The 26,031-nt window shown below is 52.2% G+C and overlaps 1 protein-coding gene across 1 annotated transcript in view; it reads right to left on the reverse strand.

Annotated features, from left to right (window-relative positions):
* Window positions 1-3,471: 3,471 nt before the first annotated feature.
* Window positions 3,472-26,031, reverse strand: part of MELTF (melanotransferrin) — a 30,976-nt gene continuing 8,416 nt past the window's right edge. Inside the window, exons 5-18 of the mRNA XM_063131713.1 lie at window positions 24,553-24,652; window positions 22,135-22,317; window positions 21,724-21,880; window positions 20,200-20,267; window positions 18,854-19,041; window positions 17,801-17,981; window positions 16,400-16,551; window positions 15,204-15,300; window positions 13,335-13,529; window positions 12,071-12,227; window positions 11,276-11,343; window positions 11,002-11,189; window positions 8,374-8,572; window positions 3,472-3,903 (exon numbers count right to left, since the gene is read on the reverse strand). Of these exons, the coding sequence (XP_062987783.1) occupies window positions 3,833-3,903; window positions 8,374-8,572; window positions 11,002-11,189; window positions 11,276-11,343; window positions 12,071-12,227; window positions 13,335-13,529; window positions 15,204-15,300; window positions 16,400-16,551; window positions 17,801-17,981; window positions 18,854-19,041; window positions 20,200-20,267; window positions 21,724-21,880; window positions 22,135-22,317; window positions 24,553-24,652 (2,004 nt within the window). The 3' untranslated portion in view covers window positions 3,472-3,832. The remainder of the gene's footprint in view (window positions 3,904-8,373; window positions 8,573-11,001; window positions 11,190-11,275; window positions 11,344-12,070; window positions 12,228-13,334; window positions 13,530-15,203; window positions 15,301-16,399; window positions 16,552-17,800; window positions 17,982-18,853; window positions 19,042-20,199; window positions 20,268-21,723; window positions 21,881-22,134; window positions 22,318-24,552; window positions 24,653-26,031) is intronic.

A 26,031-nucleotide genomic window follows, 5' to 3' on the forward strand; every position in this document is an offset into this window, starting at 1 on the left:
ACCTCCAGAGGCAAGGAATTCCATAGGAGGGGGGCTACCACACCGAAGGTTCTTCTGATGGACACCAATCAGGGGATGGGTCTATGTGGAACCACCAGGAGCATGCCCTTGGATGCCCTCAGTGACTGGGCATGTTGGTAGGGGAGAAGGCACTCTCTCAGGCATCCTGGTCCCAAGTTGTTTAGGGCTTTGTACACAAGTACAGGAACCTTAAACCTTGCCCAGTAGCGAATAGGCAGCCAGTGCAGTTCTCTCAGCAGAGGAGTTACATGCTGGAAAGGGGCAGCACCAGACAACAGCTGAGCTGCAGCATTCTGCACTAGCTCCAGCTTCCGAAGCAGCTTCAAGGGCAGTCCCACATAGAGCACGTTGCAGTAATCCAATCTTAAGGTTACCAATGCCTGTACCACTGGCCAAGCTATCCCTTGTCCAGGAGAGGCTGTAGTTGGCAAACCAGCCAAAGCTGGTAAAAGGCATTCCGGGCTGCCGTGGCCACTTGAGCCTCCAGCGACACAGATGGATCTAAGAGTACCCGAAACTATGAATCTGATCTTTCAGAGGCAGCGCAACCCTATCCAGAACAGGCAATGAGCCTATCTCCCAGACTCGGGAACCACTCACCCACAGGGCTTCCGTCTTGCCAGGCTTCAGTTTCAGTTTATTGGCCCTCATCCAGCCCATTACTGAGTCTGGGCACTGGTCCAGGAACTGCACAGCCTCACCTGACTCAGTTGTCACAGGGAGATAGAATTGCGTGTCATCAGCATATTGATGGCATTTAGCTCCAAATCCCCTAATGACCGCTCCCAAAGGCTTCATATAGATGTGAAATAACACTGGGGACAAGCTGGTGCCCTGCAGCACCCCATAGCTCAATTGCCAAGGAGTGGTCACCCAACGCTACCCCGTAGGTAGGACCGGAACCACTATAGCACACTGCCTCCGATGCCCATCCCACAGAGTCGATCCCAAGGATACCATGGTCGATAGTATCAAAAGACGATGAGAGATAGAGCAGGATTAACAGGGTTGCATTCCCTCCTGTCCCTCTCTCGATAAAGGTCATCCATCAGGGTGACCAAGGCTGATTCATTTGCTGTAGATGGTGTGTTTGTGGTCAGCTCAGTGTAGCGGCAGGCTGGGATTGACTGTTGGATTTTTCCTCTGGTGACTCAGGTGGCAGGGAGTTCCCTGGGCTGAAGTACAAGCACGGGACTCCTTGTGTCTGAGGTTTTACCTGCCCTTTGATTGTGTGATCAACTGCTCAGTGTAAGGGTAGACTGGGGTTGATTATTTATTGTTGGACTTTTTCTCTGCAGACTCAGGTGGCAGGGCGTTCCCAGTGCTAAAGCAGCATGGGAGTTCTTGTGCCTGAGATTTTTTTACCCACCCCATGGTCTTGTTTAGGCCTTGGCCTCGTTCCCTGTGTTACCCACGTGTGGCCACGTTTGGACTAGCTCCCTTGGGATGGTTTATTAAGCCTTTCAAGAATTCCCCCATTATGATTACCTGAAAGATCATATCAGGAATCTGTCCCCTCCCTTGGTCGGGGTTGGAACGCGTTATTGGAACTGTTGAGATGGCAACTGGGAAACCAGGTTGCTATTGTAGTGAGTAGCATTTTGACTATACGTTATCTTGGAGCCTAAAACTTTCTGACCAATCAGTTTGAAGTGTTTTTGAAGTGTGTAACCATTAAGCTTTTCACGGTGGGATTTCCTCCAATAAAAGAAGACTCACGGATTGGGTGTCCTGTGTCAGTTTTGCCAGCATGTGTGAATGCCGGAACGGGAAGCACGACGGAGAGGGGACTCTCCTAGGGCTGTTTCCTGTGTTGCAAGGGCACTGCAGGCTCTTTGGGAGCAGAGCCCCTTTTTCAGGTGCCGTGGCTGCTGCTGCTTCTCCTCACCCTGCAGAAATGGAGCCCCGTCTAGGCCGGGTTAAGAAGGGGCCGATCATTCCACTTGCCATTCCTGAAAAGTTTCTGGAGATTGGGCTTAGGTAGAGAGTGGGGTGGGGGGGCAGAGCCCTATCAAAACCTGGGCACCGTACTCTTGGGATCCATGGGCCAACTGACCTGCCACATGACTGGCTTGGATGGGTGTGATGGAGAACTTTCCCAGAGGAAATGCCCAGAGAGCTTCAGCTATTGGGCAGTATAAAAATGTAATAAATAAATGAAGAGGAAGCACAAGCCCCCCTGGGCAGGAGCTGCTGGGATGGATCCCTGCAGTCCCAGCAGAGGACATGGGAAGGGGACAGGCCACAGGTGCCCCATGGGTACAGCTGTGGATGGGGCTCCCCACTTCCTTAGGGTGAGGTGTCTCTGAGCTCCAGGCACCAAGAGGGTCTCGGAGTGCTTCCATAGAATCATAGAATAGCAGAGTTGGAAGGGGCCTGTAAGGCCATTGAGTCCAACCCTCTCAGGAATCCACCCTAAAGCATCCCTGACAGATGGTTGTCCACCTGCCTCCTGAAGGTCTCTAGTGTGGGAAAGGCCACAACCCCCCTAGGTAACAGATTCCATTGTTATACTGCTCTAACAGTGAGGAAGTTTTTCCTGATGTCCAGCTGGAATCTGGCTTCCTTTATCTTGAGCCCGTTATTCCGTGTCCTGCACTCTGGGAGGATCAAGAAGAGATCCTGGCCCTCCTCTGTGTGACCTTTTAAGTATTTGAAGAGTGCTATCCTGTCTCCCCTCAATCTTCTCTTCTCCAGGCTAAACATGCCCAGTTCTTTCAGTCTCTCTTCATAGGGCTTTGTTTCCAGACCCTTATGGAATATACCAGAACAGTCTTTGTTAGAACCTCAGAGGAAAAACATCACCACTGATCACCACCTATCTAGACCTGTAGAACCCCACTGTGCAAGCCGACTTGATTTTGCATGATGCTTACCTGTGGGGGTTGCACATGGAATTGCCTGTTCATTGTGGATGAGGGGGTCCTGACATCCCGCAGCAGGTCTGCCCTGCCCTGCCTTCACTACAGCTTGACGCCCGATAATGGGTTTGGTTTTCCATGTACTGAAAGATGTGGCCAGAGGAGAAACATAGAGCCAAACTCTTAAAACATGGGGTGGGGGGCTCTTAGAAGCTCCTGGGGGCATCCACATGCCATGGGACACACTGGGACAGTATGCCATGCCAAAAACGGTGCATCTTGGCAAGTGGTGGGAGACAGAGGCCTCGAGGCTGGAGTTAGCATTGTTTAAATACCAATCATGATATAGACGCTGCTGGACACTTCCACCCACCCCACCTCTCTGCTCCAAGTGACCTGCAGCTGCCCCAGTCCAGAGATTCTGAAGGTTTCACCTTCTTCTGAGAAAGCTGTGATTACCTTCATCAGCCTTTGGAAACCGGCATCACCTCCTCGGCACTGGGTGCCTAGATGCCCCCTTATGTAACCACATGAGAAAATGGTCTTAACTTCTCTCTGGACTCAATTTCTATCCTGCTGTTTAATCCACAAAAGGAAACTCCAGGCAGTTAACAAATACAACCATAGTGTTCGTCTGGTACATAAAAGTTCGTGCTTCATGCCAGGGACAGTAGGTCACACACACTTGGCCCAGAAGCATCGCCCAACCCCTGGCGCCTCCCTCAGTCTACCCGAGCACAGCAATGGCACAGCAGGGGGCACTTGGAGAATTAGGAGCAAAACCGTCTCCAGAGTAGGGCAGGTTGAGCGATGAGCCAGGTCCAGAGAAGGAGAGGAGAGGAGGACGGCCAACATTCCTCACTGGCTTGTTGTTTTCATGTTGGTTGTCCATGATATTAGATCCCGGGATTGCATTTTGCTTTGCTGCAGGTTGATGCCCAGCCAATGGATCATGAAGAGTAGAATCGAGCAAGTCCTAAACTTATCATCAGCAGGAGGAAGGTGTTCATGGACATGACAGCTGGAACGGCATATAAGAACACAAGGGCAACTTTCCCATCTGTTTTAGCCATGCAATGCTCCCTAAGATGCTGAGTCAGAGTCAGACCACCAGTCTGCCCCAGTTTGGCCACACTGACTCAGAAGTGGCTTTGAATATGGGTCTCAGGCAGTGGGATACGGTGGGTGGGTGGGTAGTGTCCCTGCCATGCTAGCTGAGATCATGTTAACAGCAGACATCAGGAACAGAACGCAGGAACTTCAGAATGCAAAGCAGATGCAATATGACTAAGCTATGGCCCCAGCCAGCCAGCATTTTATCCCACGCTTCCTGCAACACCTTAGGGCAGCAAACATTGGTTCCACCTTTGATGCCTTTGATCCAAGCCACCAGTGTTAGAGAAGTCTCTCCATTTTTAACAGGAAACTGTAAAGTAGCCATCATATTGCAGGCAAAATGTCATGATGTCCTGTATGTGAGAATGTCTCCTTGAGTGAATCCTTCTTATCTAACATAAACAAGAGCTCTGGCTCCAGTGCTGCTGTGTCAAAGTTAACTTCTGTAACTTACTGTCAGGCCAAAGGTATTGTTTACAGAACTGTTTAGCATAATTAGCTATGCCCCAGTGTTATGTTCTGATTGGTTTATGCTGCTACTGGGCCCTGCCCCTTGCAAGCTCAAATACTGTACTGTATTCCCTATGTCTTTTGTCTGATTGCTCCCTTTGAAGAGACCAGGCCTTGATTACTAATCAATAAAGCGTTTTTGAACCCTCTGTCGCTGGAATGGTGGAGTCGTGCTTAAGGGCTGTTTGGATTTCGTCCTTGGGTGAAAAGAACATTGATTTAACACCAGTAAGCATTATGGCTATGGGGGGAATTGGACTCCGTTCTCCCTGGTCCTCATTTTGACACCCTAATCATTAGAATAATAGAATAGCAGAGTTGGAAGGGGCCTACTTGTAGGCCCCTTCCAACTCTGCTATTCTATGATTAGGCCATACTTGTGCTCAACTAATCTTGGGAAATGGCCCCGGGCACTCAGAACCTCCTCCTCCTCTTCCTCCAAATCACAGAATCATAGAATAGTAGAATTGGAAGGAGCGTATAAGGCCATCGAGTCCAACTCCCTGCTCAATGCAGGAATCCTTTCCACCCTATTTGTAACCTTCTTCAAAGGGCAATGAGGTAGCTGGCAACCAGGATCCCACAAAGGCCTATCCCCTCCCAAACCAGTACACCCACTGAAAAGTTGATTGGGTCCCCACAGAAAGTACTGCAACTTTAAAATTTAAAATAAATATTGTAAATAAATAAATAAAATAGGGGCAATGTTCACAAAGTATGAAGTAATGGGATTTGTTTTGGGAACTGGTTCCCATTTGCTTGTCTCAAAAATGGCCAGGAGCAAATGGGAGCTTTTTCTTTTCTTGTTCATACAAAGAGATGCTAAGTACTAGAGAGTGAAGACAACAGGGGCCATACTAATGGGTATGAAACATCTGAAGGGCAGGAGCCATGCATTTAAAGAAAATAGCTGATTTAGCCTGGAATTGCTATGAAGGCTGCCCTGAAAAAGCTAAGCCAAAAATACAGTTTCTCAAAGATAAATCTTACCTAGCCTAAGAGATGTATGTTTAAGTCTTTTTTGTATGTTCCCATTTTATGGGATTTTTTTTTAGAAATTACAACTGTAAGACTAATTTATAGGACAGCTAGATAATATTAGCTGTGAGAAAAACATTACCCAAATAAGCATGATCTGATTTGGGAATGAGGACGCTTCTTCACCATCTATAAACTCACCAGGACTGCTTCCTGAACAACCTGTTCAGAGCTGAACAAGAAACTTGGTACTTAAGTGAAAACGCTCATTTTAGACTGTTAATACTAAAAATATTTCATAGGAAGAAATGATTAGGAAATACCACTTCCTGTTAACATTTTTTTTAAATCAGTATGTTGTAGTTTGATATTACCCTTTATTGAGAGTATAACACATACATACACACACACACACACACACACACACACACACACACACACACACTAATAGAAAAAGAAAAATGGATGCTGTCAGGGGTCTGCCACTAAAAGTTCTCAATGTGGCTGAAGTGATTGTTTAAGAAAGTGAATATTTCTCTCTTACAAACAGCAAAAGCTGCCGTGCCTTGGAGCTGCAACCCCCAAGCAATTAAGCATTTTGCATAGATGATAATTAGAAATTCAGAGAAATACATCATAAGGTAACTAGTACTAATAAAGAAGACATAAGCAAGTTTATAATGAATTTTGGGTAACTAGCATAAAAATAATTGTCAAGATTACCTGGATGGTATCCAAGGCCTATCACTTGGGCAAAAGTGTGAGTAATGAACAGGTGAGACAGTCTTATTCCAGGTCAAAAGTGTTCTTACAGTTTTCACTTATGAATGAACAAGAAACAACATTTTGTGTAAGGGATACTATCAAAAAGCTTGATATAATAGATGTCTAGAAAAAAAATGTACTAAAGTATAATTAGCAAATTTTGAGTAAAGAGTTTTCCTCTCAAATGTATAAATCAAAATTGATTTTTTCTAGCCTGAATGTACATTCCAATTTTTAAAGAATGTATGTAATGAAATAATTAGTTATAATGAAATAATTAAGAGTGAAAGCCATAATTTATAGGATAGTAGATAACACAAAGAAGTATAAATACAAGCTGATTTTAGAAGCCAGGAGCTTCTTCTTAGAAGCTCACCTTGCCTGTGTACCTGTGAACTGAATATAAGAACATAAGAACATCAGAAGTGCCCTGATGCTGGATCAGAACAAAGGTCCATCGAGTCCAGCACTCTGTTCACACAGGGGCCAAACAGCCATCGGCCGGGGATGAACAAGCAGGACATGGTGCCACAGCACCCTCCCACCCATGTTCCCCAGCAACTGGTGCACACAGGCTTACTGCCTCAGATACTGGAGGTAGCACACAATCATCAGGGCTAGTAGCCATTGACCGCCTTTGCCTCCAGGAATCTATCTAACCCCCTTTTAAAGCCATCCAGATTGGTGGTCATCACTACATCTTGTGATAGTGAGTTCCATAAATTAACTATGCGCTATGTGAAGAATATACAGCTCCATCAGATGGGGGAAATCACGGTTCCCTACCATCATTTCCCTGCCCCCATTTTCGTTGCTCCTTACTTCCTCTTTTGAAAGAGGAAGTTAGCAACATGCACGAAGCCCATTCAGTCAGCTGTTCTAATTGCGCTGCTTCTCCTGCACACAGCAGGAGATAGCGGCAACTTCCGTATAAAAGTATATGGGATTTTCTGAGGGGTTTTTTTTGTGTGTGTGTGTCATGCGAGTATCAAGGAAATCAAGATGGGTGGTCTTTCACCTATGCCCACCCTCCCTCCCTCGGGACGTGTGCTCGGGCCCCCTCAGCTGCAGTACTTACAAGGGCCCTGAAAACGTTTGCAGGGCTTTTGATTTATTTTATTTTATTTATTACATTTCTATACCGCCCAATAGCCAGAGCTCTTGTGTTGTGTTTCATTGCCCCTGCTGCTCTTTTCTTGAATTGGCTGTGGAAATAGTTTTTATACTGACTGATTTATTTTAGTGTATCAGGGTGGGGTTATATTTTAAAATTTTACAGTTTTAATATTATATTCTTGTAATTTAATTTTTATTCTGTATTTTGTTTGCCACCGTGGGTGGACTCGGTGCAGAAAGGCAGCATATAAATATTTAAACCAATGAGCATACATTTTGCATATATTAGTCATCCCCATAGGTGGATGGTAGACAATCCTGTACACCTAAACAAAGCAAGAATCCGGTCTTGGCTAGTAAGATAATCTGTGAACGAGTTGCACCGATGTTCCAACTTGGGACAAAACATTTTCAGGTGGAAGCAGCTACAAGAGTCACCTGGACATGCTCCCTGCACATGATGCAGCATTTAAGGGCAAAACAGGTTGTATGAAGGCAGCCCAGCCCAGCCCACCGGTGGATGTTCCAGCCGACACGGCTTTGGCTGTTGCCTTCGAAGCATCCCCAACGTCCCCACATTTTGGCTCCAGAATTCAGCCCCTGCCCGAATGCTGTGAGGCACACAGGTGAGTCCCAGCGCACCCAGCAGCACATATGCTCACTCCGACACAGGGAGAAGAGTCTCAGGCTACCTGGAGGGCCTGCCCTGCCCTGCCCTGCCCTGCCCTGCCGGGGCAGTGCCCAACCACCCTCTTGTCTCCCATTGCGCCCAGGCCACCAACTCCATGCTCAAAAAGTAGAAAGCCAGAAGCTCTGCCTCTCTTTGCAGAGGAAGAGAGGAGGCTGCTGTGTGCCAAGGAAGGAATTGGGCTTCTCACGCAGCGGGATGGGGAAAGCGGTAGGGTGACAGCCCTTCTCCAGAACGCCCCCTTCCCTTCCTGCTGCTCATCTTTTCCCTTCCCACGGGAGCGATCCAGGGCAAATCACCCCAGCAAGTCAGACTCACCTGCTCCTGAGCACTGGGAGGATCCCAACCCTTCCAGAGACTCCATGAATTGCTGCCCCAGCCAAGAAGCAAAGGTTGTTTTTCCCCCTAGGGACACAATCGCAGTGGTGGAATCCTTGAAGATTAAATCTTTCCCTTCGAAGTCCGTGGAACTGAACATTTTAAATCCGTTAGGGTTGTTGTCCTTTCCAAAGAAATCCTGAAATACAAGCAGAGGGTTTCTGAGCCCCTCTGACTGGGGCCATTTCAAAGCATTCTGCATGAAGGCCGGCTCAGCCTAGCCCTGCCACTGGCTGCCAATCAGATGATGATGATGATGATGATGATGGCCCCTGGTGTTACACTTTTCTCCTTCTCCCTCAATACTAAGCACCCGGAGTGCTGGACTGGATGGACCCTCGGGTCTAACTCAACACGGCACTTCTTATGTTCTTATTTGGATGGCTTTAAAAGAAGGTTAGACAAATTCCTGGAGGAGAAGGCTGTCAATGGCTAAGAGTGGCTCTATGCTGCCTCCAATATCAGAGGCCAGAAGCCTATATGCACCTCAGTTGCTGCTGAGGAACATGGGCGGGAGGGTGCTGCTGCTGCTGCTGCTGCCCTTTATGCCCTGACTGTGGGTTTCTCAGAGGCCTTTGCATGGCCACTGTGGGGACAGAATGCTGGACCAAGTAGGCCTTTGGTCTGGTCTCCTGTTTTAATGTTTTAACAGATAAGAATTCACCACTATGCTACTCTGCTCAAGGAAATGTTTTGAGTAGCACCATTTCTTTCCTTTGAATTAAAATCAAAGGAGCAAAACAAATGCCAGCAAAAATTCTAAAAAGGGTCACCGTACTTGAAAGAATTCCAAAACTGCCTGCCCAGGAGCTGCTTCTGCCTCTGGGAGGGGCAGAGTTCTGGCTGGCCAGCGGCTGCTCTTGGAGGGGGGTTTCCGTAAGACACGGGGTGGGGGCCCGAGACGCAAAGCCTTCGGCTTCTTGCTGTGAACAGGTTGGGCCGGGTCCCTGGGTATGTTCTATTGTTATTTTACCTTTTACTTTACATGTCTCCCCTGTATTTCTGCGCACTGTTATCCAAGGCACCAAAATAACATGTATCAAAAGTTGATGTAATCAAAGGCATCTTACAGCCTAGTTGCACGTAATACTCCGGTGGAAAGGAGCCTCCAAACCGAGCCCTGTTTTGATTATTCAGTATATTTAGATGTAAAGCATGTTGTGATCTGTGGGTGACTTTGCCAAAAGTCAGACTGCAATCCAAATTCTCTCAAATAGTTAGTCAGCTTCTCCCACAAGCTTATCGTCCCACAAGGAATACTAAGGACTTTAACACTGCGTTTTCTTTTCCTCTTTATGACTGACCTTATTGCATAGTTCTTTCTTCCTTTTTCATTGCCTGCATCTTTAACTTTATTTCAAAAATAAATACCATGGTAATTGTTGTTTTAAAAGATAGTGAATGCTTGAGATTCTGCCCTGCAAATTCTTGGACAATGTTTTAGAAATATTGTGGATTTAAGCTTTTCAAATATTGCACAAGAACTAGTAATTGCGTTAGTTTGAAGCAACGAAAGAGTCTTGTGGCATCTCTTCATGAATGGTACAGATTCATGAAACAGATTCAACCTGTTTCCTGTGGCCCGAATAAAGACAATTTATTTATTTATTTATTTATTGCATTTCTATACTGCCCAATAGCCGGAGCTCTCTGGGTGGTTCACAAAAATTAAAACCATTCAAAGTATAAAACAACAGTATAAAACCATAATATGACAAGACATGAAGTGTGATTTTCTTAAAATCATACTTGTCTTAATCTACTCACCACTGTAACGAGGTCTAGGTTATCAGCCAGCAACATTCGCGAATGGCAATTATTAAGGTAATCATCACGGTGTGTCCTTTATGAATTTCAGTTCCCTCCAGCCCCACTGTTTACCGTTTCCACCCCCCAGCCTGCATATAAATAAACCTGCCAGTTGAGGATAACACACTTCATGCATCTGTTGAAATGGGCTAGGTCCACGAAAGCTTATGCAAAATAAATGTGTTAGTTTTTAAAGTGCCACAAGACTTTTCTGTTGCGTTTATTTATTGACTCAGTAGATACCCTGTTCTTTTGTTTGACCCACTTCCACAAGGCCATTTGCAAGGCGAAACACAGAAAATCCTGAACATGTTAAAACAGCTAAAATACTAAACAGCACTAAAATATCAAAATTAAGATCAACTAAACCAGCAGCCATCAACCATTAAACTTTGAAAAACAAATATATTATTGTCAAAATCCTCAAAAATAGCAGTGAGATAGCCTGGCAGATCTCACACAGGAGAGACTTCCAAAGCACAATGGGGCCACCACTGAGAGTGCCCTGTTTTTTGTAGCTTCCTCTCTAGTGGCAGATCCACCAAACATGACTGAAATACTCCTGGGCAGTGAGGGAGAAAGGGGAGCACACCTAGTAACGTTGGGAATTACGGCATAGAATCATAGAGTCATAGAATAGCAGAGTTGGGAGGGGCCTACAAGGCCATCGAGTCCAACCCCCTGCTCAATGCAGGAATCCACCCTATTTCAAAGACCATGTGACCTCGTATATTTTCTCTCTAGGAGACTCACTAGTACCTGAGCTTTGTCCAGAAGTCCGTACACAGCCAACGTATTGATGTCTGGGTGGACCATGATGGCCCGAGAAGGCACCTGCCCCCAGTGGCACTCAGCAAACTGGCCCACTTCAGCCCGGGCACCGTTTGGGCACAAGAGCTGGAAATCGCCAGACCGGAGCTGAGAGGCCCAGGACTCAGTGTTGTTCCCTGGAAGGAAAAACAGGCTCCCTGAGCAGATAGTGTCAGAAAGGGACGGCTGGAGGGCCCACAAAAGTCAGGAGCAAGCAACGTACCATCTGTGTTTTCAAAGACTGAAGTGTGTTTGACAAAGGCCACGTCGCCACGTCTCTCGACTAAACACCTGCAAATAGGCCAACAGCCACGTCACCACCTCCATTTGATGCAGTGTTAAAAAGGCGGCAGCATGGGATCGCAATGCCTGAATAGGGCTGCAGAGACCACAGACACTCTTTCTGGGCTGCAGCCCGTAGTCCTGGGGAGCACCCGGAGCCTTTCCTTGCTATCATGTGCTTCAGGACAGTAGCTGGTGCCCCAATGATGAAGAAGGCCCGCAGATGCCATTTGCACACAGGCGTGCACGCACGCACCCACCCCACCCCCACCCCATACGTGGCACTGCCATCCTAAGGCCAGGACGGGGTGCTCAGTCCTCAGCCCTGACGTTGCCACCTCAGAAACCCAGGCATGCGTTGAACCTTAGAGACGCACAAACCTGGACCAAGAAGCGACAGCAGCTCTTTCTGTTGCTACACTGCTGGGGAAACTTCTGTTAGGTTTGCACCTGCCGGTGGCAGGGGATCCACAAGGGAGGCAGGCCCACACAGGCTGGGTGGGTGGGCGGGAGAGGAGCGAAGGGGAGGCATCCAGCCAGCCAGGTCTGATCAGCATGCCATGGCAGAGAAGGCCGGGCCGGGCTGAAGGGAGCGCCCGTGGGAGAGATGAGTGGAGTCACAGGGGCGTGGGCCACTGTGACCAAAGAAACCCAAGCATGGCAGCAGCGTGGCACGTCCACGTCCACGAGACCATGAGCCGATCGCCCTCGGGCTGCACCGGGGCTACCGGATTACCTGAAGGCTCCAGCGTAGCCATAATAGCGTTCCTGGAAGCTGGCGTCACACTTGTGATTGCCGCTGACATCACCGACGCACAGCTCACAGAGGTTGGCCGGGTAGTCCTCTCGATTGGCAGCAGGAATGCAGCTGGCTGAGAAAAAGGAGCTGACCGCTGCAGGGAGACGAAAGGGGATGGGTGGGGCTCAGCTGATCATCCTTGGTCAGACTCAGGAAGCCTTCTTTTGGCTCCATGGCCAGACAGGTCCTGGGCTGGGAGAGTGGGGTGGGGTGGGGGTGGGGTGGAGTGGCTGGATCGGCTAGTTGTGACCCTCTCCTCTCTCCACACAAATCCTCCCTCACACACATCCCATTCGTAGGCAAATTGACTTTTCAACCTGTGTGTTGATTTTGGACTGGAAATCCAGTTTCAGCCTCACTGACATGCAATGCTCACCGTGGGCCACACTGCAGGGCTAGCGTAGCCCCCTCCTTTCACCCACCTGCCCCCATCTCCTGCAGTAAGGGGAGTAATGGCATTTGCATTGGCAGGGCTGTTTTTTAAATGTTCAAAAGCTGCTGCAACCTTTTGACAGTAGACACACTCTGCTCCTTGACTTCCACCCCTCCATCCCTGGCAGGTCAGGTGAGGAACCCCTGCAGGCCAGAGGTTCCCCATGCCTGCCCCAGACTGAGGCTGAGTGAGGCTGGCAGGCTCTCCTAAACAGCCCTGGAGCCTGGAGGCCTCAGGGGCTCATCTAACCCTTCCCCTGGCTAGGATGTCCTAGACCTAGCCTAGGTGAGCCAGGTAGGCAAGAGAGAAAGAGAGAGACTTGAACGAGAGCATCTGGATTCAATTCCCTATTCAGTGGTGAGGCTCACTGGGGGAGCTTTGTCCGCATACTCTCAGGCTAAACTACCTCACAGGGGTTGCAATGACCCCATGGATACCACCCAGCATTCCTCGGAATGATCAAGGCTGGGTTGATGGGTACAGCCTTGCATTCAGTTAGCTTTAAAAAGATCTGGATCAATCCCTGCCCTGACATAAATTTGCAATGGCTGGGAGAAAGGTGGCTGGTGGAGGGGTGTGGAGGAGGGGGGATTTAAGTGCCCACCCCGCCCATTGCTTCTCCCATCCAAAACACCCCCTCCAGTTTTCAGATGTTTGCTGGAGACTTGGGTGGACCACTGAATGCCCTACTTGCTTCAGAAGATCAGGGGTAGCCCAGCTCCCCAAAGAGCAGCCCTCTCCCCACCCCCCACCTGCACAAACACTTACCTTTGAGGACGCTGCATCCCTGGGGCTGAATAATCCCCTTTCTTAACAGCAAGCCCACAGGTATCTTCCACCCAGCTGTCCTCCCATAGCCTGTGTGGCAGGACCGTTTCCCTTGGAGGTCGTGGATGGTGAAGGCGTTGGCCGTCGCTCGCTCCACGACGGCCACTGCGTAGTACGTGCTCGTGGTGTCCCCATCTGGGCATGGGGGAGAAACACAACACCTGTTGGGTCACACGTCCGTGTAGTGACCAAAAAAATACTCTATGATCTCCAAGCTTCCTTATGGGAAACAGGCTTCCTTATGCGAAACAGTCAGACGTTCAGCAGTTCAGATTCTAGTCCTTTGTCACTAGCTGACTGAAAGACCTCTTTGACAGATGCATTCTGGTGGGCTGGCTGCAAATCTCACTCACCCTTCAGCACCAAACCTGAAAAACCTTCCTGTGATGGGCCTCCAGCCCCTTCCTTGCTCTGCCCTCTTAGATCTACCCCTGTCTGCCATGCTCCCCCCTCCCCTTCTGTAAGCTGCCAAGTTCCCACCCAAAAAGGAGCCGTGTTTGTGCCCAGCAACCAGGATGATCAGGGGTCTGGTAACAAAGCCCTATGAAGAGAGACTGAAACAACTGGGCATGTTTAGCCTGGAGAAGAGAAGATTGAGGGGAGACATGAGAGCACTCTTCAAATACTTCAAAGGTTGTCTCACAGAGGGCCAGGATCTCTTCTCGATCCTCCCAGAGTGCAGGACACGGAATAACGGTCTCAAGTTAAAGGAAGCCAGATTCCAGCTGGACATCAGGAAAAACTTCCTGCCTGTTAGAATCATAGAATAGCAGAGTTGGAAGGGACCTACAAGGCCATCAAGTCCAACCCCCAGCAGTATGACAATATAATCAGCTACCTAGGGAGGTTGTGGGCTCTCCCACACTAGAGGCCTTCAAGAGGCAGCTGGACAATCATCTGTCAGGGATGCTTTAAGGTGGATTCCTGCACTGAGCAGGAGGTTAGACTCGATGGCCTTATAGGCCCCTTCCAACTCTACTATTCTATGATTCTATGAGCTCGCCCTGGAGACCTGGGTCTCGGTCTCCCCTGGCGCCTGGCCCAGCTCATTGCCTGGCTCTGACTCCAGTTCTCCCATCTTTACAGGGAGTCTGGACCCGATCCTGATGACAATAAAAGGAAGCCTTGAGATGCCATCCTGCCCCCCTGAGCAGTGTCGCCTGGTCCCTGGCTTGTTGCTGGATTCCCGGGGGGCGGGGCGGGGGAGCACTCAGTTATACATCTCTGAGATATGAAAAGGGCCCAAACCCCAGAAAAGGGATTATGACTACCCGCCCACGCCCCCCCCCCCCCACGCCTCTCTGGGGCTGAAGAGAGGAGCACCAAGCACGAGCAGAGGGCCAAAGACTTTGGGGTGGGGGAGTGGCAGGCAAAGGCTGCCGAAAGGCCACGGTGGAAGCAGAGGGTTGCTTTCAGAGCCAAACGGGTGAGGCCTCCCCAGCCCCCCCCCCTTCGGCTTCTGGTGCTTAAGGGCTGCAACCGCGAGGATGAACGGGGGCCGGGGTGGGGGGAGGCAGACGTGGCCACGTGCCTGACGTTCAGCCCCTCTCGGCCAGGGAGCCCCGCGGCTGCCGCCTGCTCGGAAAAAGCCAGGCGGGCGCAGAGCAGGCGGGCAACCGCCGCGCGGCTCCCGGCACGGTGGGCGCGGCTCTCGCTCTCTGGCGGGCGGCGACGTCCTCCGAGAGCCGCCTCGGCTCGCCTATTGCCGCCCGGACGGGGCGCTGAAGCTCCGCCTCCCTGGGAGCTCCAGACCGCCGCCAGCCGTCCCGGCACAACGGCCCGGTGTGCTCCGCCCTCCGGCAGCCTCACCTGCATAGCGCTCCCCCGCGGCGGGCACCAAGCCATACGCCTTCCCCGCCGTGTAAACGTCCTCGCCAGCCAGAGTCACGGCGTCCACGGCTCTTTTCTGAAAGGAAACGGGCTCGCGTCTAGGGCTGGGAACACCCCCCCCCTCAACGACGCGTGGAGGGGGGGAGGCGCCTGGCGCCCCCCCCCCCCCGCCTCGCTCGCCAAGCAGCCGTCGCGTCTCGCCCGCAAAGGCCAGGACTAGAGGGGCGGCGGCTGGTGCCCAAGCGCCAGCCCCGAGGCGGGGGCAAGGAGCCCGGCGTCTGCCCATTGAGCGGTTCCTCCGCTCGCCACCCGCTCAGACCCCAGCAGGGGATATATCTGACGCCGAGACTCCCAGCCCGCAACGTGTGTCGCGCGTTTCAAGCGAGCCAGTGGGCCCCGCGCGGCTTCTTCCGCCGGGAGCCCCGGGGACTCTGGCCGGGCGGGAGGGGGGCGCAGCGGTCTCCCTGCCCCAACAGGAGAGGAAGACGGAGGCCGACGGCCCCACTGGCCCGGGCCGCCGCCGTAATGCCAGCGGAGCTGCTGTGGGCTGAGCTGGGGGGCTGCCGCTTCCCGGGGCTGGTCTTTGGACGCGGACGGGCAGCCCAGCCAGCCCGCCGCCGCCGCCACGTGGGGAAGCAGCCACTGCGGCGTGGGCGCTTCAGCCTCCACGCCGGAAGGGACGCGCGGCTCCAACCCCCGGGGGCGGGAGCCCCTGGCAGTGCTGGGCTGAAGGCGAGATCCCCGCCACGGCCGGAGGCCCCCGGGCTGCCGGGTCGTGTGGCAGCACCTCTGCCCAAGTGGGCGCAGCGGCGCCTGGTCCCAGCTGGCCAGAAACGCCTCGGTACAAGTCGCCATTTCGTCCGAGCCTGGGTGGCCTCCTCCTCCCCCTCTGGTCTGCTCCGTTGTGAAGCTTTTGGAGTGATGTCAGCCGCTTTGGGGCGTGGGGGGGGGGATGGATGGATGCCAACATTTGTCTGAACAGCAGGATAAACGAAAGGACGAGCAAGACATGCCGGGCGGGCGGGCGGGTTTCTCAGCCGCCCTAATTCCACGTGCTCAATCCTTCTTCCCCATTGCGCGCGTGCGGAGGAGGTGGAGGAGGAGGCCCCTGGAGCGCGCGCAGAGGGCAGCACACAACTCGCCGCCTCGCGAAGCGTCCGCAGCCAGCGCCTCACCTGGATCCACTGCATGCATTGCTCTGGACCTGTCGCTGAAACACATTGGATTTCTGGCTTCAAGGATTGGTTCCGGAAGGCCACAGCCATGGCGCTGCATTTCCTGATCTCCTCTGTAGACAAGACGCACCAGCGCAGAAATTCTGGCAATCCTGCGTCACCAGAGAAAGAAACAGGAGGCGGGAGAGCCGGTCAACGTAGTGTGGCAGCCGCAGGCCTCAGAATCCCGCGTCCGCATGCACACTGGGGGTGGGGGGGGGGTGGCACGGTGCAGACTCAGGACTCTCAGAGAGAGAGCTCAGGGGCTCACTGGAAGCACATGGAAAATTCGCCAGAAAGGGGTTGAAGTCTAACCTGCAAAACATTGCGGAGTTCCCATGCCTCTGTGCCCATGCTGCATGCAGCACAGAGATGCCACCACCACCCCCATCTCAGAAAGGACATCTGCTGGTGCCAGGCCAAGGGGTTAGGCCGGGAGAGGGCAGGAGGACGATATGCAGAAGTTTGGGACTGCCACTCCCAGAAGCCCCTGCCAATGGTCAGGGATGTTGGGAGTCTAAGTCCAAACTCCCTGGGGATCTTCCTTCTGTCCCCACCCACACACCCCACTGGGTCTGACCGCCTGCCCTACGAGGAAAGGCTGAAGCTCTGGCAGGAGACGTTCAGTGGGGCAGGGGGAGGGCCGGCGTGTGGGAGGTGTATGAAACCACGCACTGGAAGTGTGCGCTGCCCTGGCGCTGATGGGCAGCAGGGCCTGGGGAGATGAAAGGGGGGGGGTGCCTCTGGCTCACGGCATCAAGGGCTCATGGCCACGACCCTTCAGCGCAACCTTCAGGTCAGGAGCAATAGCGGCTGAGCACCCGAGGTAGAAACAGCCACAGGGGTGGCCATCACTGCCACGCCCTCTGGGGCCAGCTTTCAGTGTGTGTGTGTGGATTGTCTAGAAGGGTGATGATCGACACCAGAACGCTAAGCTAGAAGGGCATGTTGTACAGGTGTGTGGTGAGCAAGTCAGCCTTCTAGCCTGTATGAGTGCAGGACACAGAATTACGGGCTGAAGTTATAGGAAGTCAGATTCCGGCTGGACATCAGGAAAAACTTCCTGACTGTTAGAGCAGTACGACAATGGAACCAGTGACCTAGGGAGGTGGTGGGCTCTCCCACACTAGAGGCCTTCAAGAGGCAGCTGGACAACCACCTGTCAGGGATGCTTTAGGGTGGATTCCTGCATTGAGCAGGAAGTTGGACTCGATGGCCTTATAGGCCCCTTCCAACTCTGCTATTCTATGAGTGTGTGTGTGTGTGTTTGCCTGCTACACCCATTCCCTCAGTGGCGGCTGCCACCACCACCCTCCCTTCACATGCCCATGCTGGTCCCAAGTGTCCCCCCTTGCCCCTTACTGGTGGGGTCACAGTCCAAGCCCCGCAGAGCATGTAGGTATTCATCCCCCAACCAGGCCTGGTACGTCTGCTCCCGGATGGGAACCAGCTGGCTGGTGGCGTCTTTGAAGAGAAGGTTCTTCCCACCATAAGCGTCAGAGTCAAACATCTGGAAAGTGGCGTCTTCTCCATTAAACCTTTGCTGTAACCAAGAGAGAAAAACACATCTGAAGGAGGTGGGCAGCTGCCACATCCCTGAAGGAAAGACAGAATATTCCTCAAGTGTGCAAGAGCCAGCGTGGCAAAGTGGGCAGAGGGACGTTGGGCCAGTCACTCTCAGCCTAGACTACCTCACAGGGTTGCTGTGAGGATAAAATGGGAGAGAAGGAGGTTCATGGACATGGCCTTGGGCTCCTTGGGATATAAACGTAACCACCCAACCGATAAATGCACAAACTCTGGAGAGGGGGGTGGCCATGTTGCTCCAAAGTGCCCAGTGAGCATCCAAGGCGATGCCTGCCCAGGTGGACTCCAGCAGCTGCTCAGCCCTGAGCTCCAGCCTGGGCAGCTACCCTGTCCTCAGACCTCACAGCACACCATTGTGGTTGTGGGGCTGAATAGTGCCCATGCACGTTGGAGAGCTGTTAAGGTGGCAATGCCCCTTTGCACCTCCTCTTACAGCCTATTGTAGTTCTATGGGGCAATTCTGAATCTCTGCCCATCATGAACCTACGGAGAAAAGGAAATGGTCAAGCAGAAGTGCGGCAGGTGAAGTATTTCCCATCACCAACAGCTGGCAACGCTATGGGCATGGGGGTGAGGGGAGAAAGCCTGCAAGGTAAGAGCACAGATGTTTCATGGCCCACTGTGGTTCTGTTTTCCGCCTTCTGCAAACATGACACCAGATGACCTGCCACAAGCGGGGGGGTGAGGAGCATGCCAATGGCTGGGCGAGGCTGCCCACATCTGCAGACTGCAGTTAGTCGCTTTCTGCAGGTCTGGTGTGGAGAAGCCTCCCCTACCGTCCATTCACTGCCAAGCTGGCAGCTGAGGCAGGACTCAGGAAAGACCCACCTGCCCCTGGTTCAGCAGCTGGAAGACGAGGCCCCCGTCAGTGTCCGCTCTGGCTACCACGGCATGAGCAGGGACGCGGGCCAGGTGACAGGTGCGCCACGCCGTGACGGCCGCCCTGCTTCCATCTCGGCAGAGCAGCTGGAATTCCCCCGGCTGGAGCTGCAGGGCCCATGAGGGACGACTCGGCCCTGCAAGCAAAATTGGACCAGAGCTCAGCCGGGGGACTAAGAGGCCCATCGGACCCCCACACCGCCCCCAATATCCCCACTCCCCGCTCTGGGAGGAGATCCACACAACAGCGCACATTTATCAGATGCTGCAAGAAAGAAAGGAAGGTTTTTCCCAAGCAGATACAATTAGGAGTAGGAGTAGGAACGTAAATTAGGGGTTTGTGTATGCAGAGCATGCAGATAACTCCATCAGCTTAAAAAAAAATGGTGTCTGCTTCATGCCATTCATCTTGCTCTGAGAGACGCCATGTTGGCTGAAAGGCACCTGCTGCCCCTCCCCTAGCTGTGGTTCAGCTATGCAGTCGTGGCCGTGGCATGACACCCCAGCCCAGCCACGTTCTACAGACCTCTCTTCAATCCAAGGTCATTTAGTAGAGAATTTAACTCTGGGAGAAGTAGTGAATGCCGCATGCCACTTATTTATTATTTATTTATTTATTTATTACATTTTTATACCGCCCAATAGCCGAAGCTCTCTGGGCGGTTCACTTCCACCAATCTCTGCTCAAAATCCCACCCCCTGCCCCTCAAGTCACACCCAGCTTCTGGAAAAGGACAGTCTGGTTTACCATCTCCCTGTCGTCAGTGTCTGAGAGCACTTTGGACCATAGAATCATAGAATCATAGAATAGCAGAGTTGGAAGGGGCCTACAAGGCCATCGAGTCCAACCCCCTGCTCAATGCAGGAATCCACCCTAAAGCATCCCTGACAGGTGGTTGTCCAGCTGCCTCTTGAAGGCCTCTAGTGTGGGAGAGCCCACAACCTCCCTAGGTCACTGATTCCACCGTCGCACTGCTCTAACAGTTAGGAAGTTGAGCTGACCCACTCTACCATCTCAAGACCATCCTATTCTCTCGCATTTGGCAGCATATAGTGAGGCTTTAATCAGGTCCTGGATTTTTCTTATTGTTGATTGTTTTAAAATAGTTTTAGATTTATGTCTATCTCTGTGTGTAAGTAGTTTTTAATAACACATTTTAAAGGGTTTTTTCTTCTCTCTTTGTAAACTGCCCAGAGAGCTTTGGCCAGTGGGCAATATAGAGATGTCATAAATGACATGAACCCGCACAGCTCCCTTTCCAGCCAGCCTGGCCCCTCGTGCAGGGCGGACGCACCGTCGGTAGCTTCTGCCACTGTGCTGTGCTTGACAAAGGCCACGTCTCCCGCACCATCCGCCAGGCACCTGCAGGAAGAGACCGCGCAACAGTGACGTTGTGGCGAAGGGGGTGGGAAGCGTCCAGGGAGACTTCGGGGGGCTCAGTTTGCTGCTCCAGCCCCAGTCTCGTTGCCCCCCACCCCCAAATGCCTGCTGGGGTCACCAGCTCACCCCACGATTGCACTCAGGACAAAATCATGCCATGCCTTTTGAAAAGGCAAGGTTGATCAAAATCAAACCATTTAAACACCTGGCTGTTACTGGACTACTCATTTTACTTTTCACATGGTTATCAGCCACTTTTTACACCGGCTAACAATACACCTTTTGCATGGCCTGAATTCTGAACTACAGCAATATTATTTTGGAATTGTATATTTTTCTTTGAACTGTTCATTTTGTGTATTGTTGTTCATTTTACCAAAGCTCTGATAGCATCAGAGGACAAGTCTACCATTGCTGGTAGTTCTGGTGACAGAGCAGCGAGAAGGCAGGACACCAATTCTACCGAGATGAGTGGACCAAGCCTCCGAGGCATCTGTACACCCCCCTACCCCTTGGTTGCTGTTGAACGGGTAGAGCTGCTGTCCAGACTACGTATTTCCACACACAGCTGAAACCTTCCATTTCTGAGAGAAGGGGAGGAGGGCTAAGAGCTTCCATTCATCCTTGAAGAAGGAGTCATGATCCCAGGCAGAAAGGGCAGAGGGGCAGGCCTCCAGAGAGCACCAGAGAGAAGGAAGAGGCGCAAGGAGAACGTGTGGGTCAGGGTCCTGCAGTCCTGGAGCTTGGCTGGGGACGTGGAAGAAGAGGGGGAGCTGAACATTGAAACCAAAGCCTTCCCACTTTCTCCAAGGACACAGCAGGAGGGGGTGAATGGAGGCACCAAACAGGCTCATAAGCTGGGGCTTGGCGATCCGTGGGGTGAAGGGCAGTGGGTCAGGCAAGTCAAAGGCTGGGAAGGGGTCAAGTTGAAGGTGGAAATGTCCCAGCCTAAGGAGCAGGCTGAAGCGACAGGTGAGATGAGGGGGGGGGGGGCTTGGTTTCCAAGGAAGAAGCCCTCTCGATGGGCAGCTGCTCATAGAGAGGCAGGGGGTGCGCAGAGGCATCGCGGGAGGCATTCTGCAGGGTCAGGGCAGTGCGCAGCGGAGGGCGGCGTTGGTGACATCACGGAGTAAAGGAGGAAGACTGCTGGGAGAAAAAGAGAAGGGCAGCCGGACAGGTTGGTGGTCTGACATGTATGGGTTGAGAGTGGGCTGGAAAGGGGGGGGGCAGTGAGCCAGCACAGCGCCACGAAGGTGTGCAGTGAGGGCAGACGGGCAGACAGCGTGGCCTCCAAAGGCCAAGCATGCTGTCGCCAAGGGGGAGAGGGGCGGGAGCAGTGGCTAGCCTGGCAGAATCAAATGAGACTGGCAAAGGCCTGGGGCGGGCGGGAGGGCACCATCAGCTAGACTTCCAAGGAAGGGGGCAGAGAAGGGGTTACCTTAAGGCGCCCAGGTAGTCAGAATACTCTTCACTGGGACTCGGCTCACATTTTCCTTGCCCGGTTTCATTTCCCTTGCAGAGCCGGCAGAGGGACTCGAGGGCGGGGCTCCTGGGAGCTCCTGGCACGCAGCTGCCATTGAAGTAGCCCCCCACAGCTGAAAGGGAAGGACAGGCTGAGCACTCGCTGGCCCACAACCCAAACTCCACACAGCTCCCCATCATTCAGGGGGGGGGGAAACCAGTCAGCTAGACAGAGACCCGCCCCAAAGGAGGGTGCCCTGCTTCCGGCTGAGAGACCCAGATGCAATGGCCCAGCTCAGGGCCACAGCCGAAGCCCAGCCAGGTCGCGTGTCATGGCTCATGGTGGCCGCCAAGGAGCCGCAGCGATGCAGCCTCAGCCAGGCCTCACCTCGAGCGACGTCACAGCCCATCACGGCCATCCGGCCGCTGTCCAGTAGGAAGCCGATGGGGACGTTCCAGCCTGCCGTCCTGTTGATGCCTGTGTGACACGACTTGGCCCCCTTCAAGCTGTTGATGGTCAAGGTGGAATGTGCTCTCACAACAGCCACGGCGTAGTAGGAAGTGCCAACATCTGCACAGGGAGAGGCGAGAACTGCCTGACTGCGAGGCCAAGGTCCGGGCAGGCAGGAGTTCCAATGGAAGAGACCCACTAATTCCCAACCCAGCCAATTTCAGTCCACGTGGATGTGTGGCCCTCAAACACCATTTGTGGTGGAAGGTGGGGCAGAACTTCAACCAATAAATAAGTAAATAATCATGCGTGGCCTCCCTGCCCCAACTTGGGACCAGGATACCTGGCAGACCCCCTTCCCTTATAGACACCCAGGCAACATTTACACTCGTCAGCGGAGGCCCTGCTCGTCATCCCAACACGAAGAGAATGTCACCATGAAGAACCTCGACCGCGGCCCTTCTCTGTAGTGGCCCCCACCCTCTGGAAAAACCTCCCTTCTGCAGTTCAGGAGGCGGAAAATGTAGTAACATTTAAATGCTTCCTAAAAACACATCTTTTTAAACAAGCCTTCCCTGGACTGTAATTTATTCTGGTTTTATGTGATTTTAAAGTTTTAACCTGGATTTTATGGTTTTAGTTGTAAACTGTCCAGAGAGCCTAGGCTGTTGGGCAGTATAATTAAACAAAAAACAAAAAAACCTGCTACCAATTCTTTTCCTAAGAAAGAAAAGAACTCTCTTGCTTCTGCAGCTGCTGGGATTGCCACAGTGCCTTGGGAAAGAGCAGAGCCATGCCCCACATGGACAAAGCCAAGGTGGTTCTGCCAGCAGGGGTAATTTTCAACAGCTGCAGTCAGATGTGGTGGTGGTGGTTGGGGGGTGCAGTTTAAAGCTCCCAGATATCTCCAGTATCAAAGGCAGTGAGGCTGTATACACTAGTTGCTGGGGACCATGGGTGGGAGAGTGCTGTTGCACCGTGTCCTGCTTGTGAGTCCCTGGTTGACAGCTAGTTGGCCACTGTGTGAACAGAGGGCTGGACTAGATGGACCTTTGGCCTGATTCAGCAGCAGGGCTCTTCTGATGTTCTTATGTTAAGATGGAATCCTAGGACTGAGTGTCCTCTTCCTGATTTACCAGATTTTGCTTCCTTGCAAGGAATGATTCCCACAGTCTGCATCTGCCCAGGCCAGGCACAGCATCCTCAGCCATGGCAGAGCGAGCTCCAAAAAGAGGGTGCTTTAGGGTGGATTCCTGCATTGAGCAGGGGTTGGACTTGATGGCCTTGTAGGCCCCTTCCAACTCTGCTATTCTATGATTCTATGATAAGAGATTCTGCAGGACGTGGCAATAGCACGCCTCAGGAGAACATCTCAAGGGGACAGAGCACCATGGGCCTCCAGGGACAGGGCATTGGGCACCACACGACAGAGGCAAGGCAAGCATAAGAGGGCTTTTTCGGAAGGCCAGTGGGGAAACTTCCCCAGTCACACTTGCTCTGAAGTCCAAGGCAGGTCTGCCCACTGTCCCCCGAAGAGGACATTTTCCCAACAGCAAACTGGAGGTGAAGGGACTACCCAATATCTGCCAAAAGCCACCCGCTAGGATTGGGGCTAAGCAGGGCTTTGTACCGAGGTCCAAACTCTTCACTGTCCAAAGGAGATGGCAAGAAAGCCTTAGCTGCAAAATGATGTGCTTGGCACAATGGGGAAAAACTTTCCATCCCAAAAGATGGGGGTGAACTCTCAGGTTGTCCTATTTCAAACCTCATTGAACCAACAGGGAATGGGAGCAATGAATGGTGGCTTAGGGGCTCACGGGTGGCGACGATGCCCCTGGCCAGGAAGGAGGAGGAGTGGCTGCAAGCAAGGGACTCGGGAACATCCGGGTGATCAACTGGACTTATCCAACACAGTTGTAGAACCCTAACCCTTGGTTTAAACCAGGGCAGTATGGGTGTTGTTCTGTATATTTATATGGTGTTTGTATTATATTTTGATTGTAGCTCCTAATGAAGGATCTTGGCATCCGAAACTTTGAGCTTTTTCAACCTTTTAAATAAAAATCTTATTTTTTGACAATACCATAAAAGACTTTTTATCCTACACAGCACCAGAGCCAGTCTCTCTTTTCATACCATAGGGGAAATGGGAACATCAGCAAACGTGTCACCCTGGCTTGGTGAGGCGGAGCACCGTAAAGATGGCGGTGCTGATGCATGATAGGTACTGCTGGCCTGGGGCACCTGGCTTCCTGTTTCCCTCTTGGCTGGAGCGAAGCCACGGTAGCAGGCCAAGGGCACAGAGATGGGGCCCTGCCCAAAAAAGGAGTCAGCCATGGCCACGCTCCCCCTTACCTTGGCCATAATCTTCGGCCACCACTGGCTTCAGACGGAATTCCTTCCCAGCCTGGTAAACGATGCCACCATCTACAGCCACCGCATCCGCCAAGCTGGCCTGTATGTGAAAGAGGAGGGCATTTGTCAGGGGTGTGTGTGCATGCGTGTGCGTGCGTGTGTGCACTGACCACGAGATTTGGTTCAGACCCTGATTTGGTGATTGAGAAAACTGCTCGAATTGGCTTGGCTCCCAATCCGAATGTCAGTTCATAATACCAAAGAATCCTGCCTCACATCGATTATCTTTGGATGTCAACAAACAGCTGTGATCTTTTTTTCGGTTTGACATAATTGGATGAAATGTGTAGGCATTGCAGCCCCTTATAAGAAGATTATACCTGCCAAATTTGAGACAAATAGTGCAGTGGTTGTTGTGCTTTATTTTATTTATGTTTTTGTAAGGGAACAGCTAACAACTTTATTTTTTCATCCATTTTGCAGGTTTAATTTCCGCTTCTGAAGGGACCAAGGCTGCCAAGTTTAAGATGAATAGGTGCAGGAATATTTGCACAAGAGCAGCCCTTTCAGAAAGTGTGGAAGTGGCTGATGGCACATAGGATGTGTCCCTATGTAAGACACCTGCAGAAAATTCCAAAGAGGAGAGGGGAAGGGCTGAGGGAGCGTGCCCCAGCCAGCCATGCAGGCTGCCTGAGCAGGCACACCATTGCGCCAGAAGACTTTTTAAGTGCGCACAGGAAGCGCACTCGGACGGGGTATGGGTGGTGGTGTGGAGGCCGCAGGGAAGCCCCAGTACTGCAGCCTTCCTGGTGGCACAGATGCTACCGAGCCCCACCTCAGCCAGAGAAGGCCACGACTCCTTAACCAGGGTGGCAACCTCGCCCTCAGAACAGGAGCAAAGGAACGCCCATGCCTGTCCTCGCTGCCAAGGGATGGCACTCCCACCAGTACTGGACTCATGGCGCAGCAATGGATGGGATTGTGGGGTGTGTGTGCATGTGTCTGAGGGGATCCTCCAGGCCAAGTGGGGCAGGCCGTCCCTGCTCAGCCTCCTGACAGCAACTGGCTGCCGCTCGCTGCTCCTTCCCAACTCTGGGACTCATGACTTGCTTGAGCTCTCTGGATTCCTGGACTAAAATGCAGAGTCCTGGATGCGAAAGGAAGCGGCTCTGCTCCCGTGGGTGGATCCGGGTGGAGTGGGTGAAGTTGCAGGGCAAACCACTATGGGCTGTGGGCTGGTGTGGGCAGGATCTGGCGCACTCAGAGGAAGACCACCACAGAGCTGCTGAGCAGGCAGGGCCAGAGGAGGAGGAGGAGGAGGAGGAGGGCGCTTTGCACCTGGGCCCTCCTGCTCTCCTCCACCCAGTGGAAACTGGGCTGCACTTTGCTCTCCCTATCAAGAAGAGATAGGGAGACGGGGCGGCAGGTGTGCCGGACACCCGGGGTTGGCAAGTCAAGCACCCTGCTTTGCCCCAAGAA

The sequence above is a fragment of the Elgaria multicarinata genome, chromosome 8, assembly GCF_023053635.1.
Source record: "Elgaria multicarinata webbii isolate HBS135686 ecotype San Diego chromosome 8, rElgMul1.1.pri, whole genome shotgun sequence".
NCBI classification, from domain to species: Eukaryota; Metazoa; Chordata; class Lepidosauria; order Squamata; family Anguidae; genus Elgaria; species Elgaria multicarinata.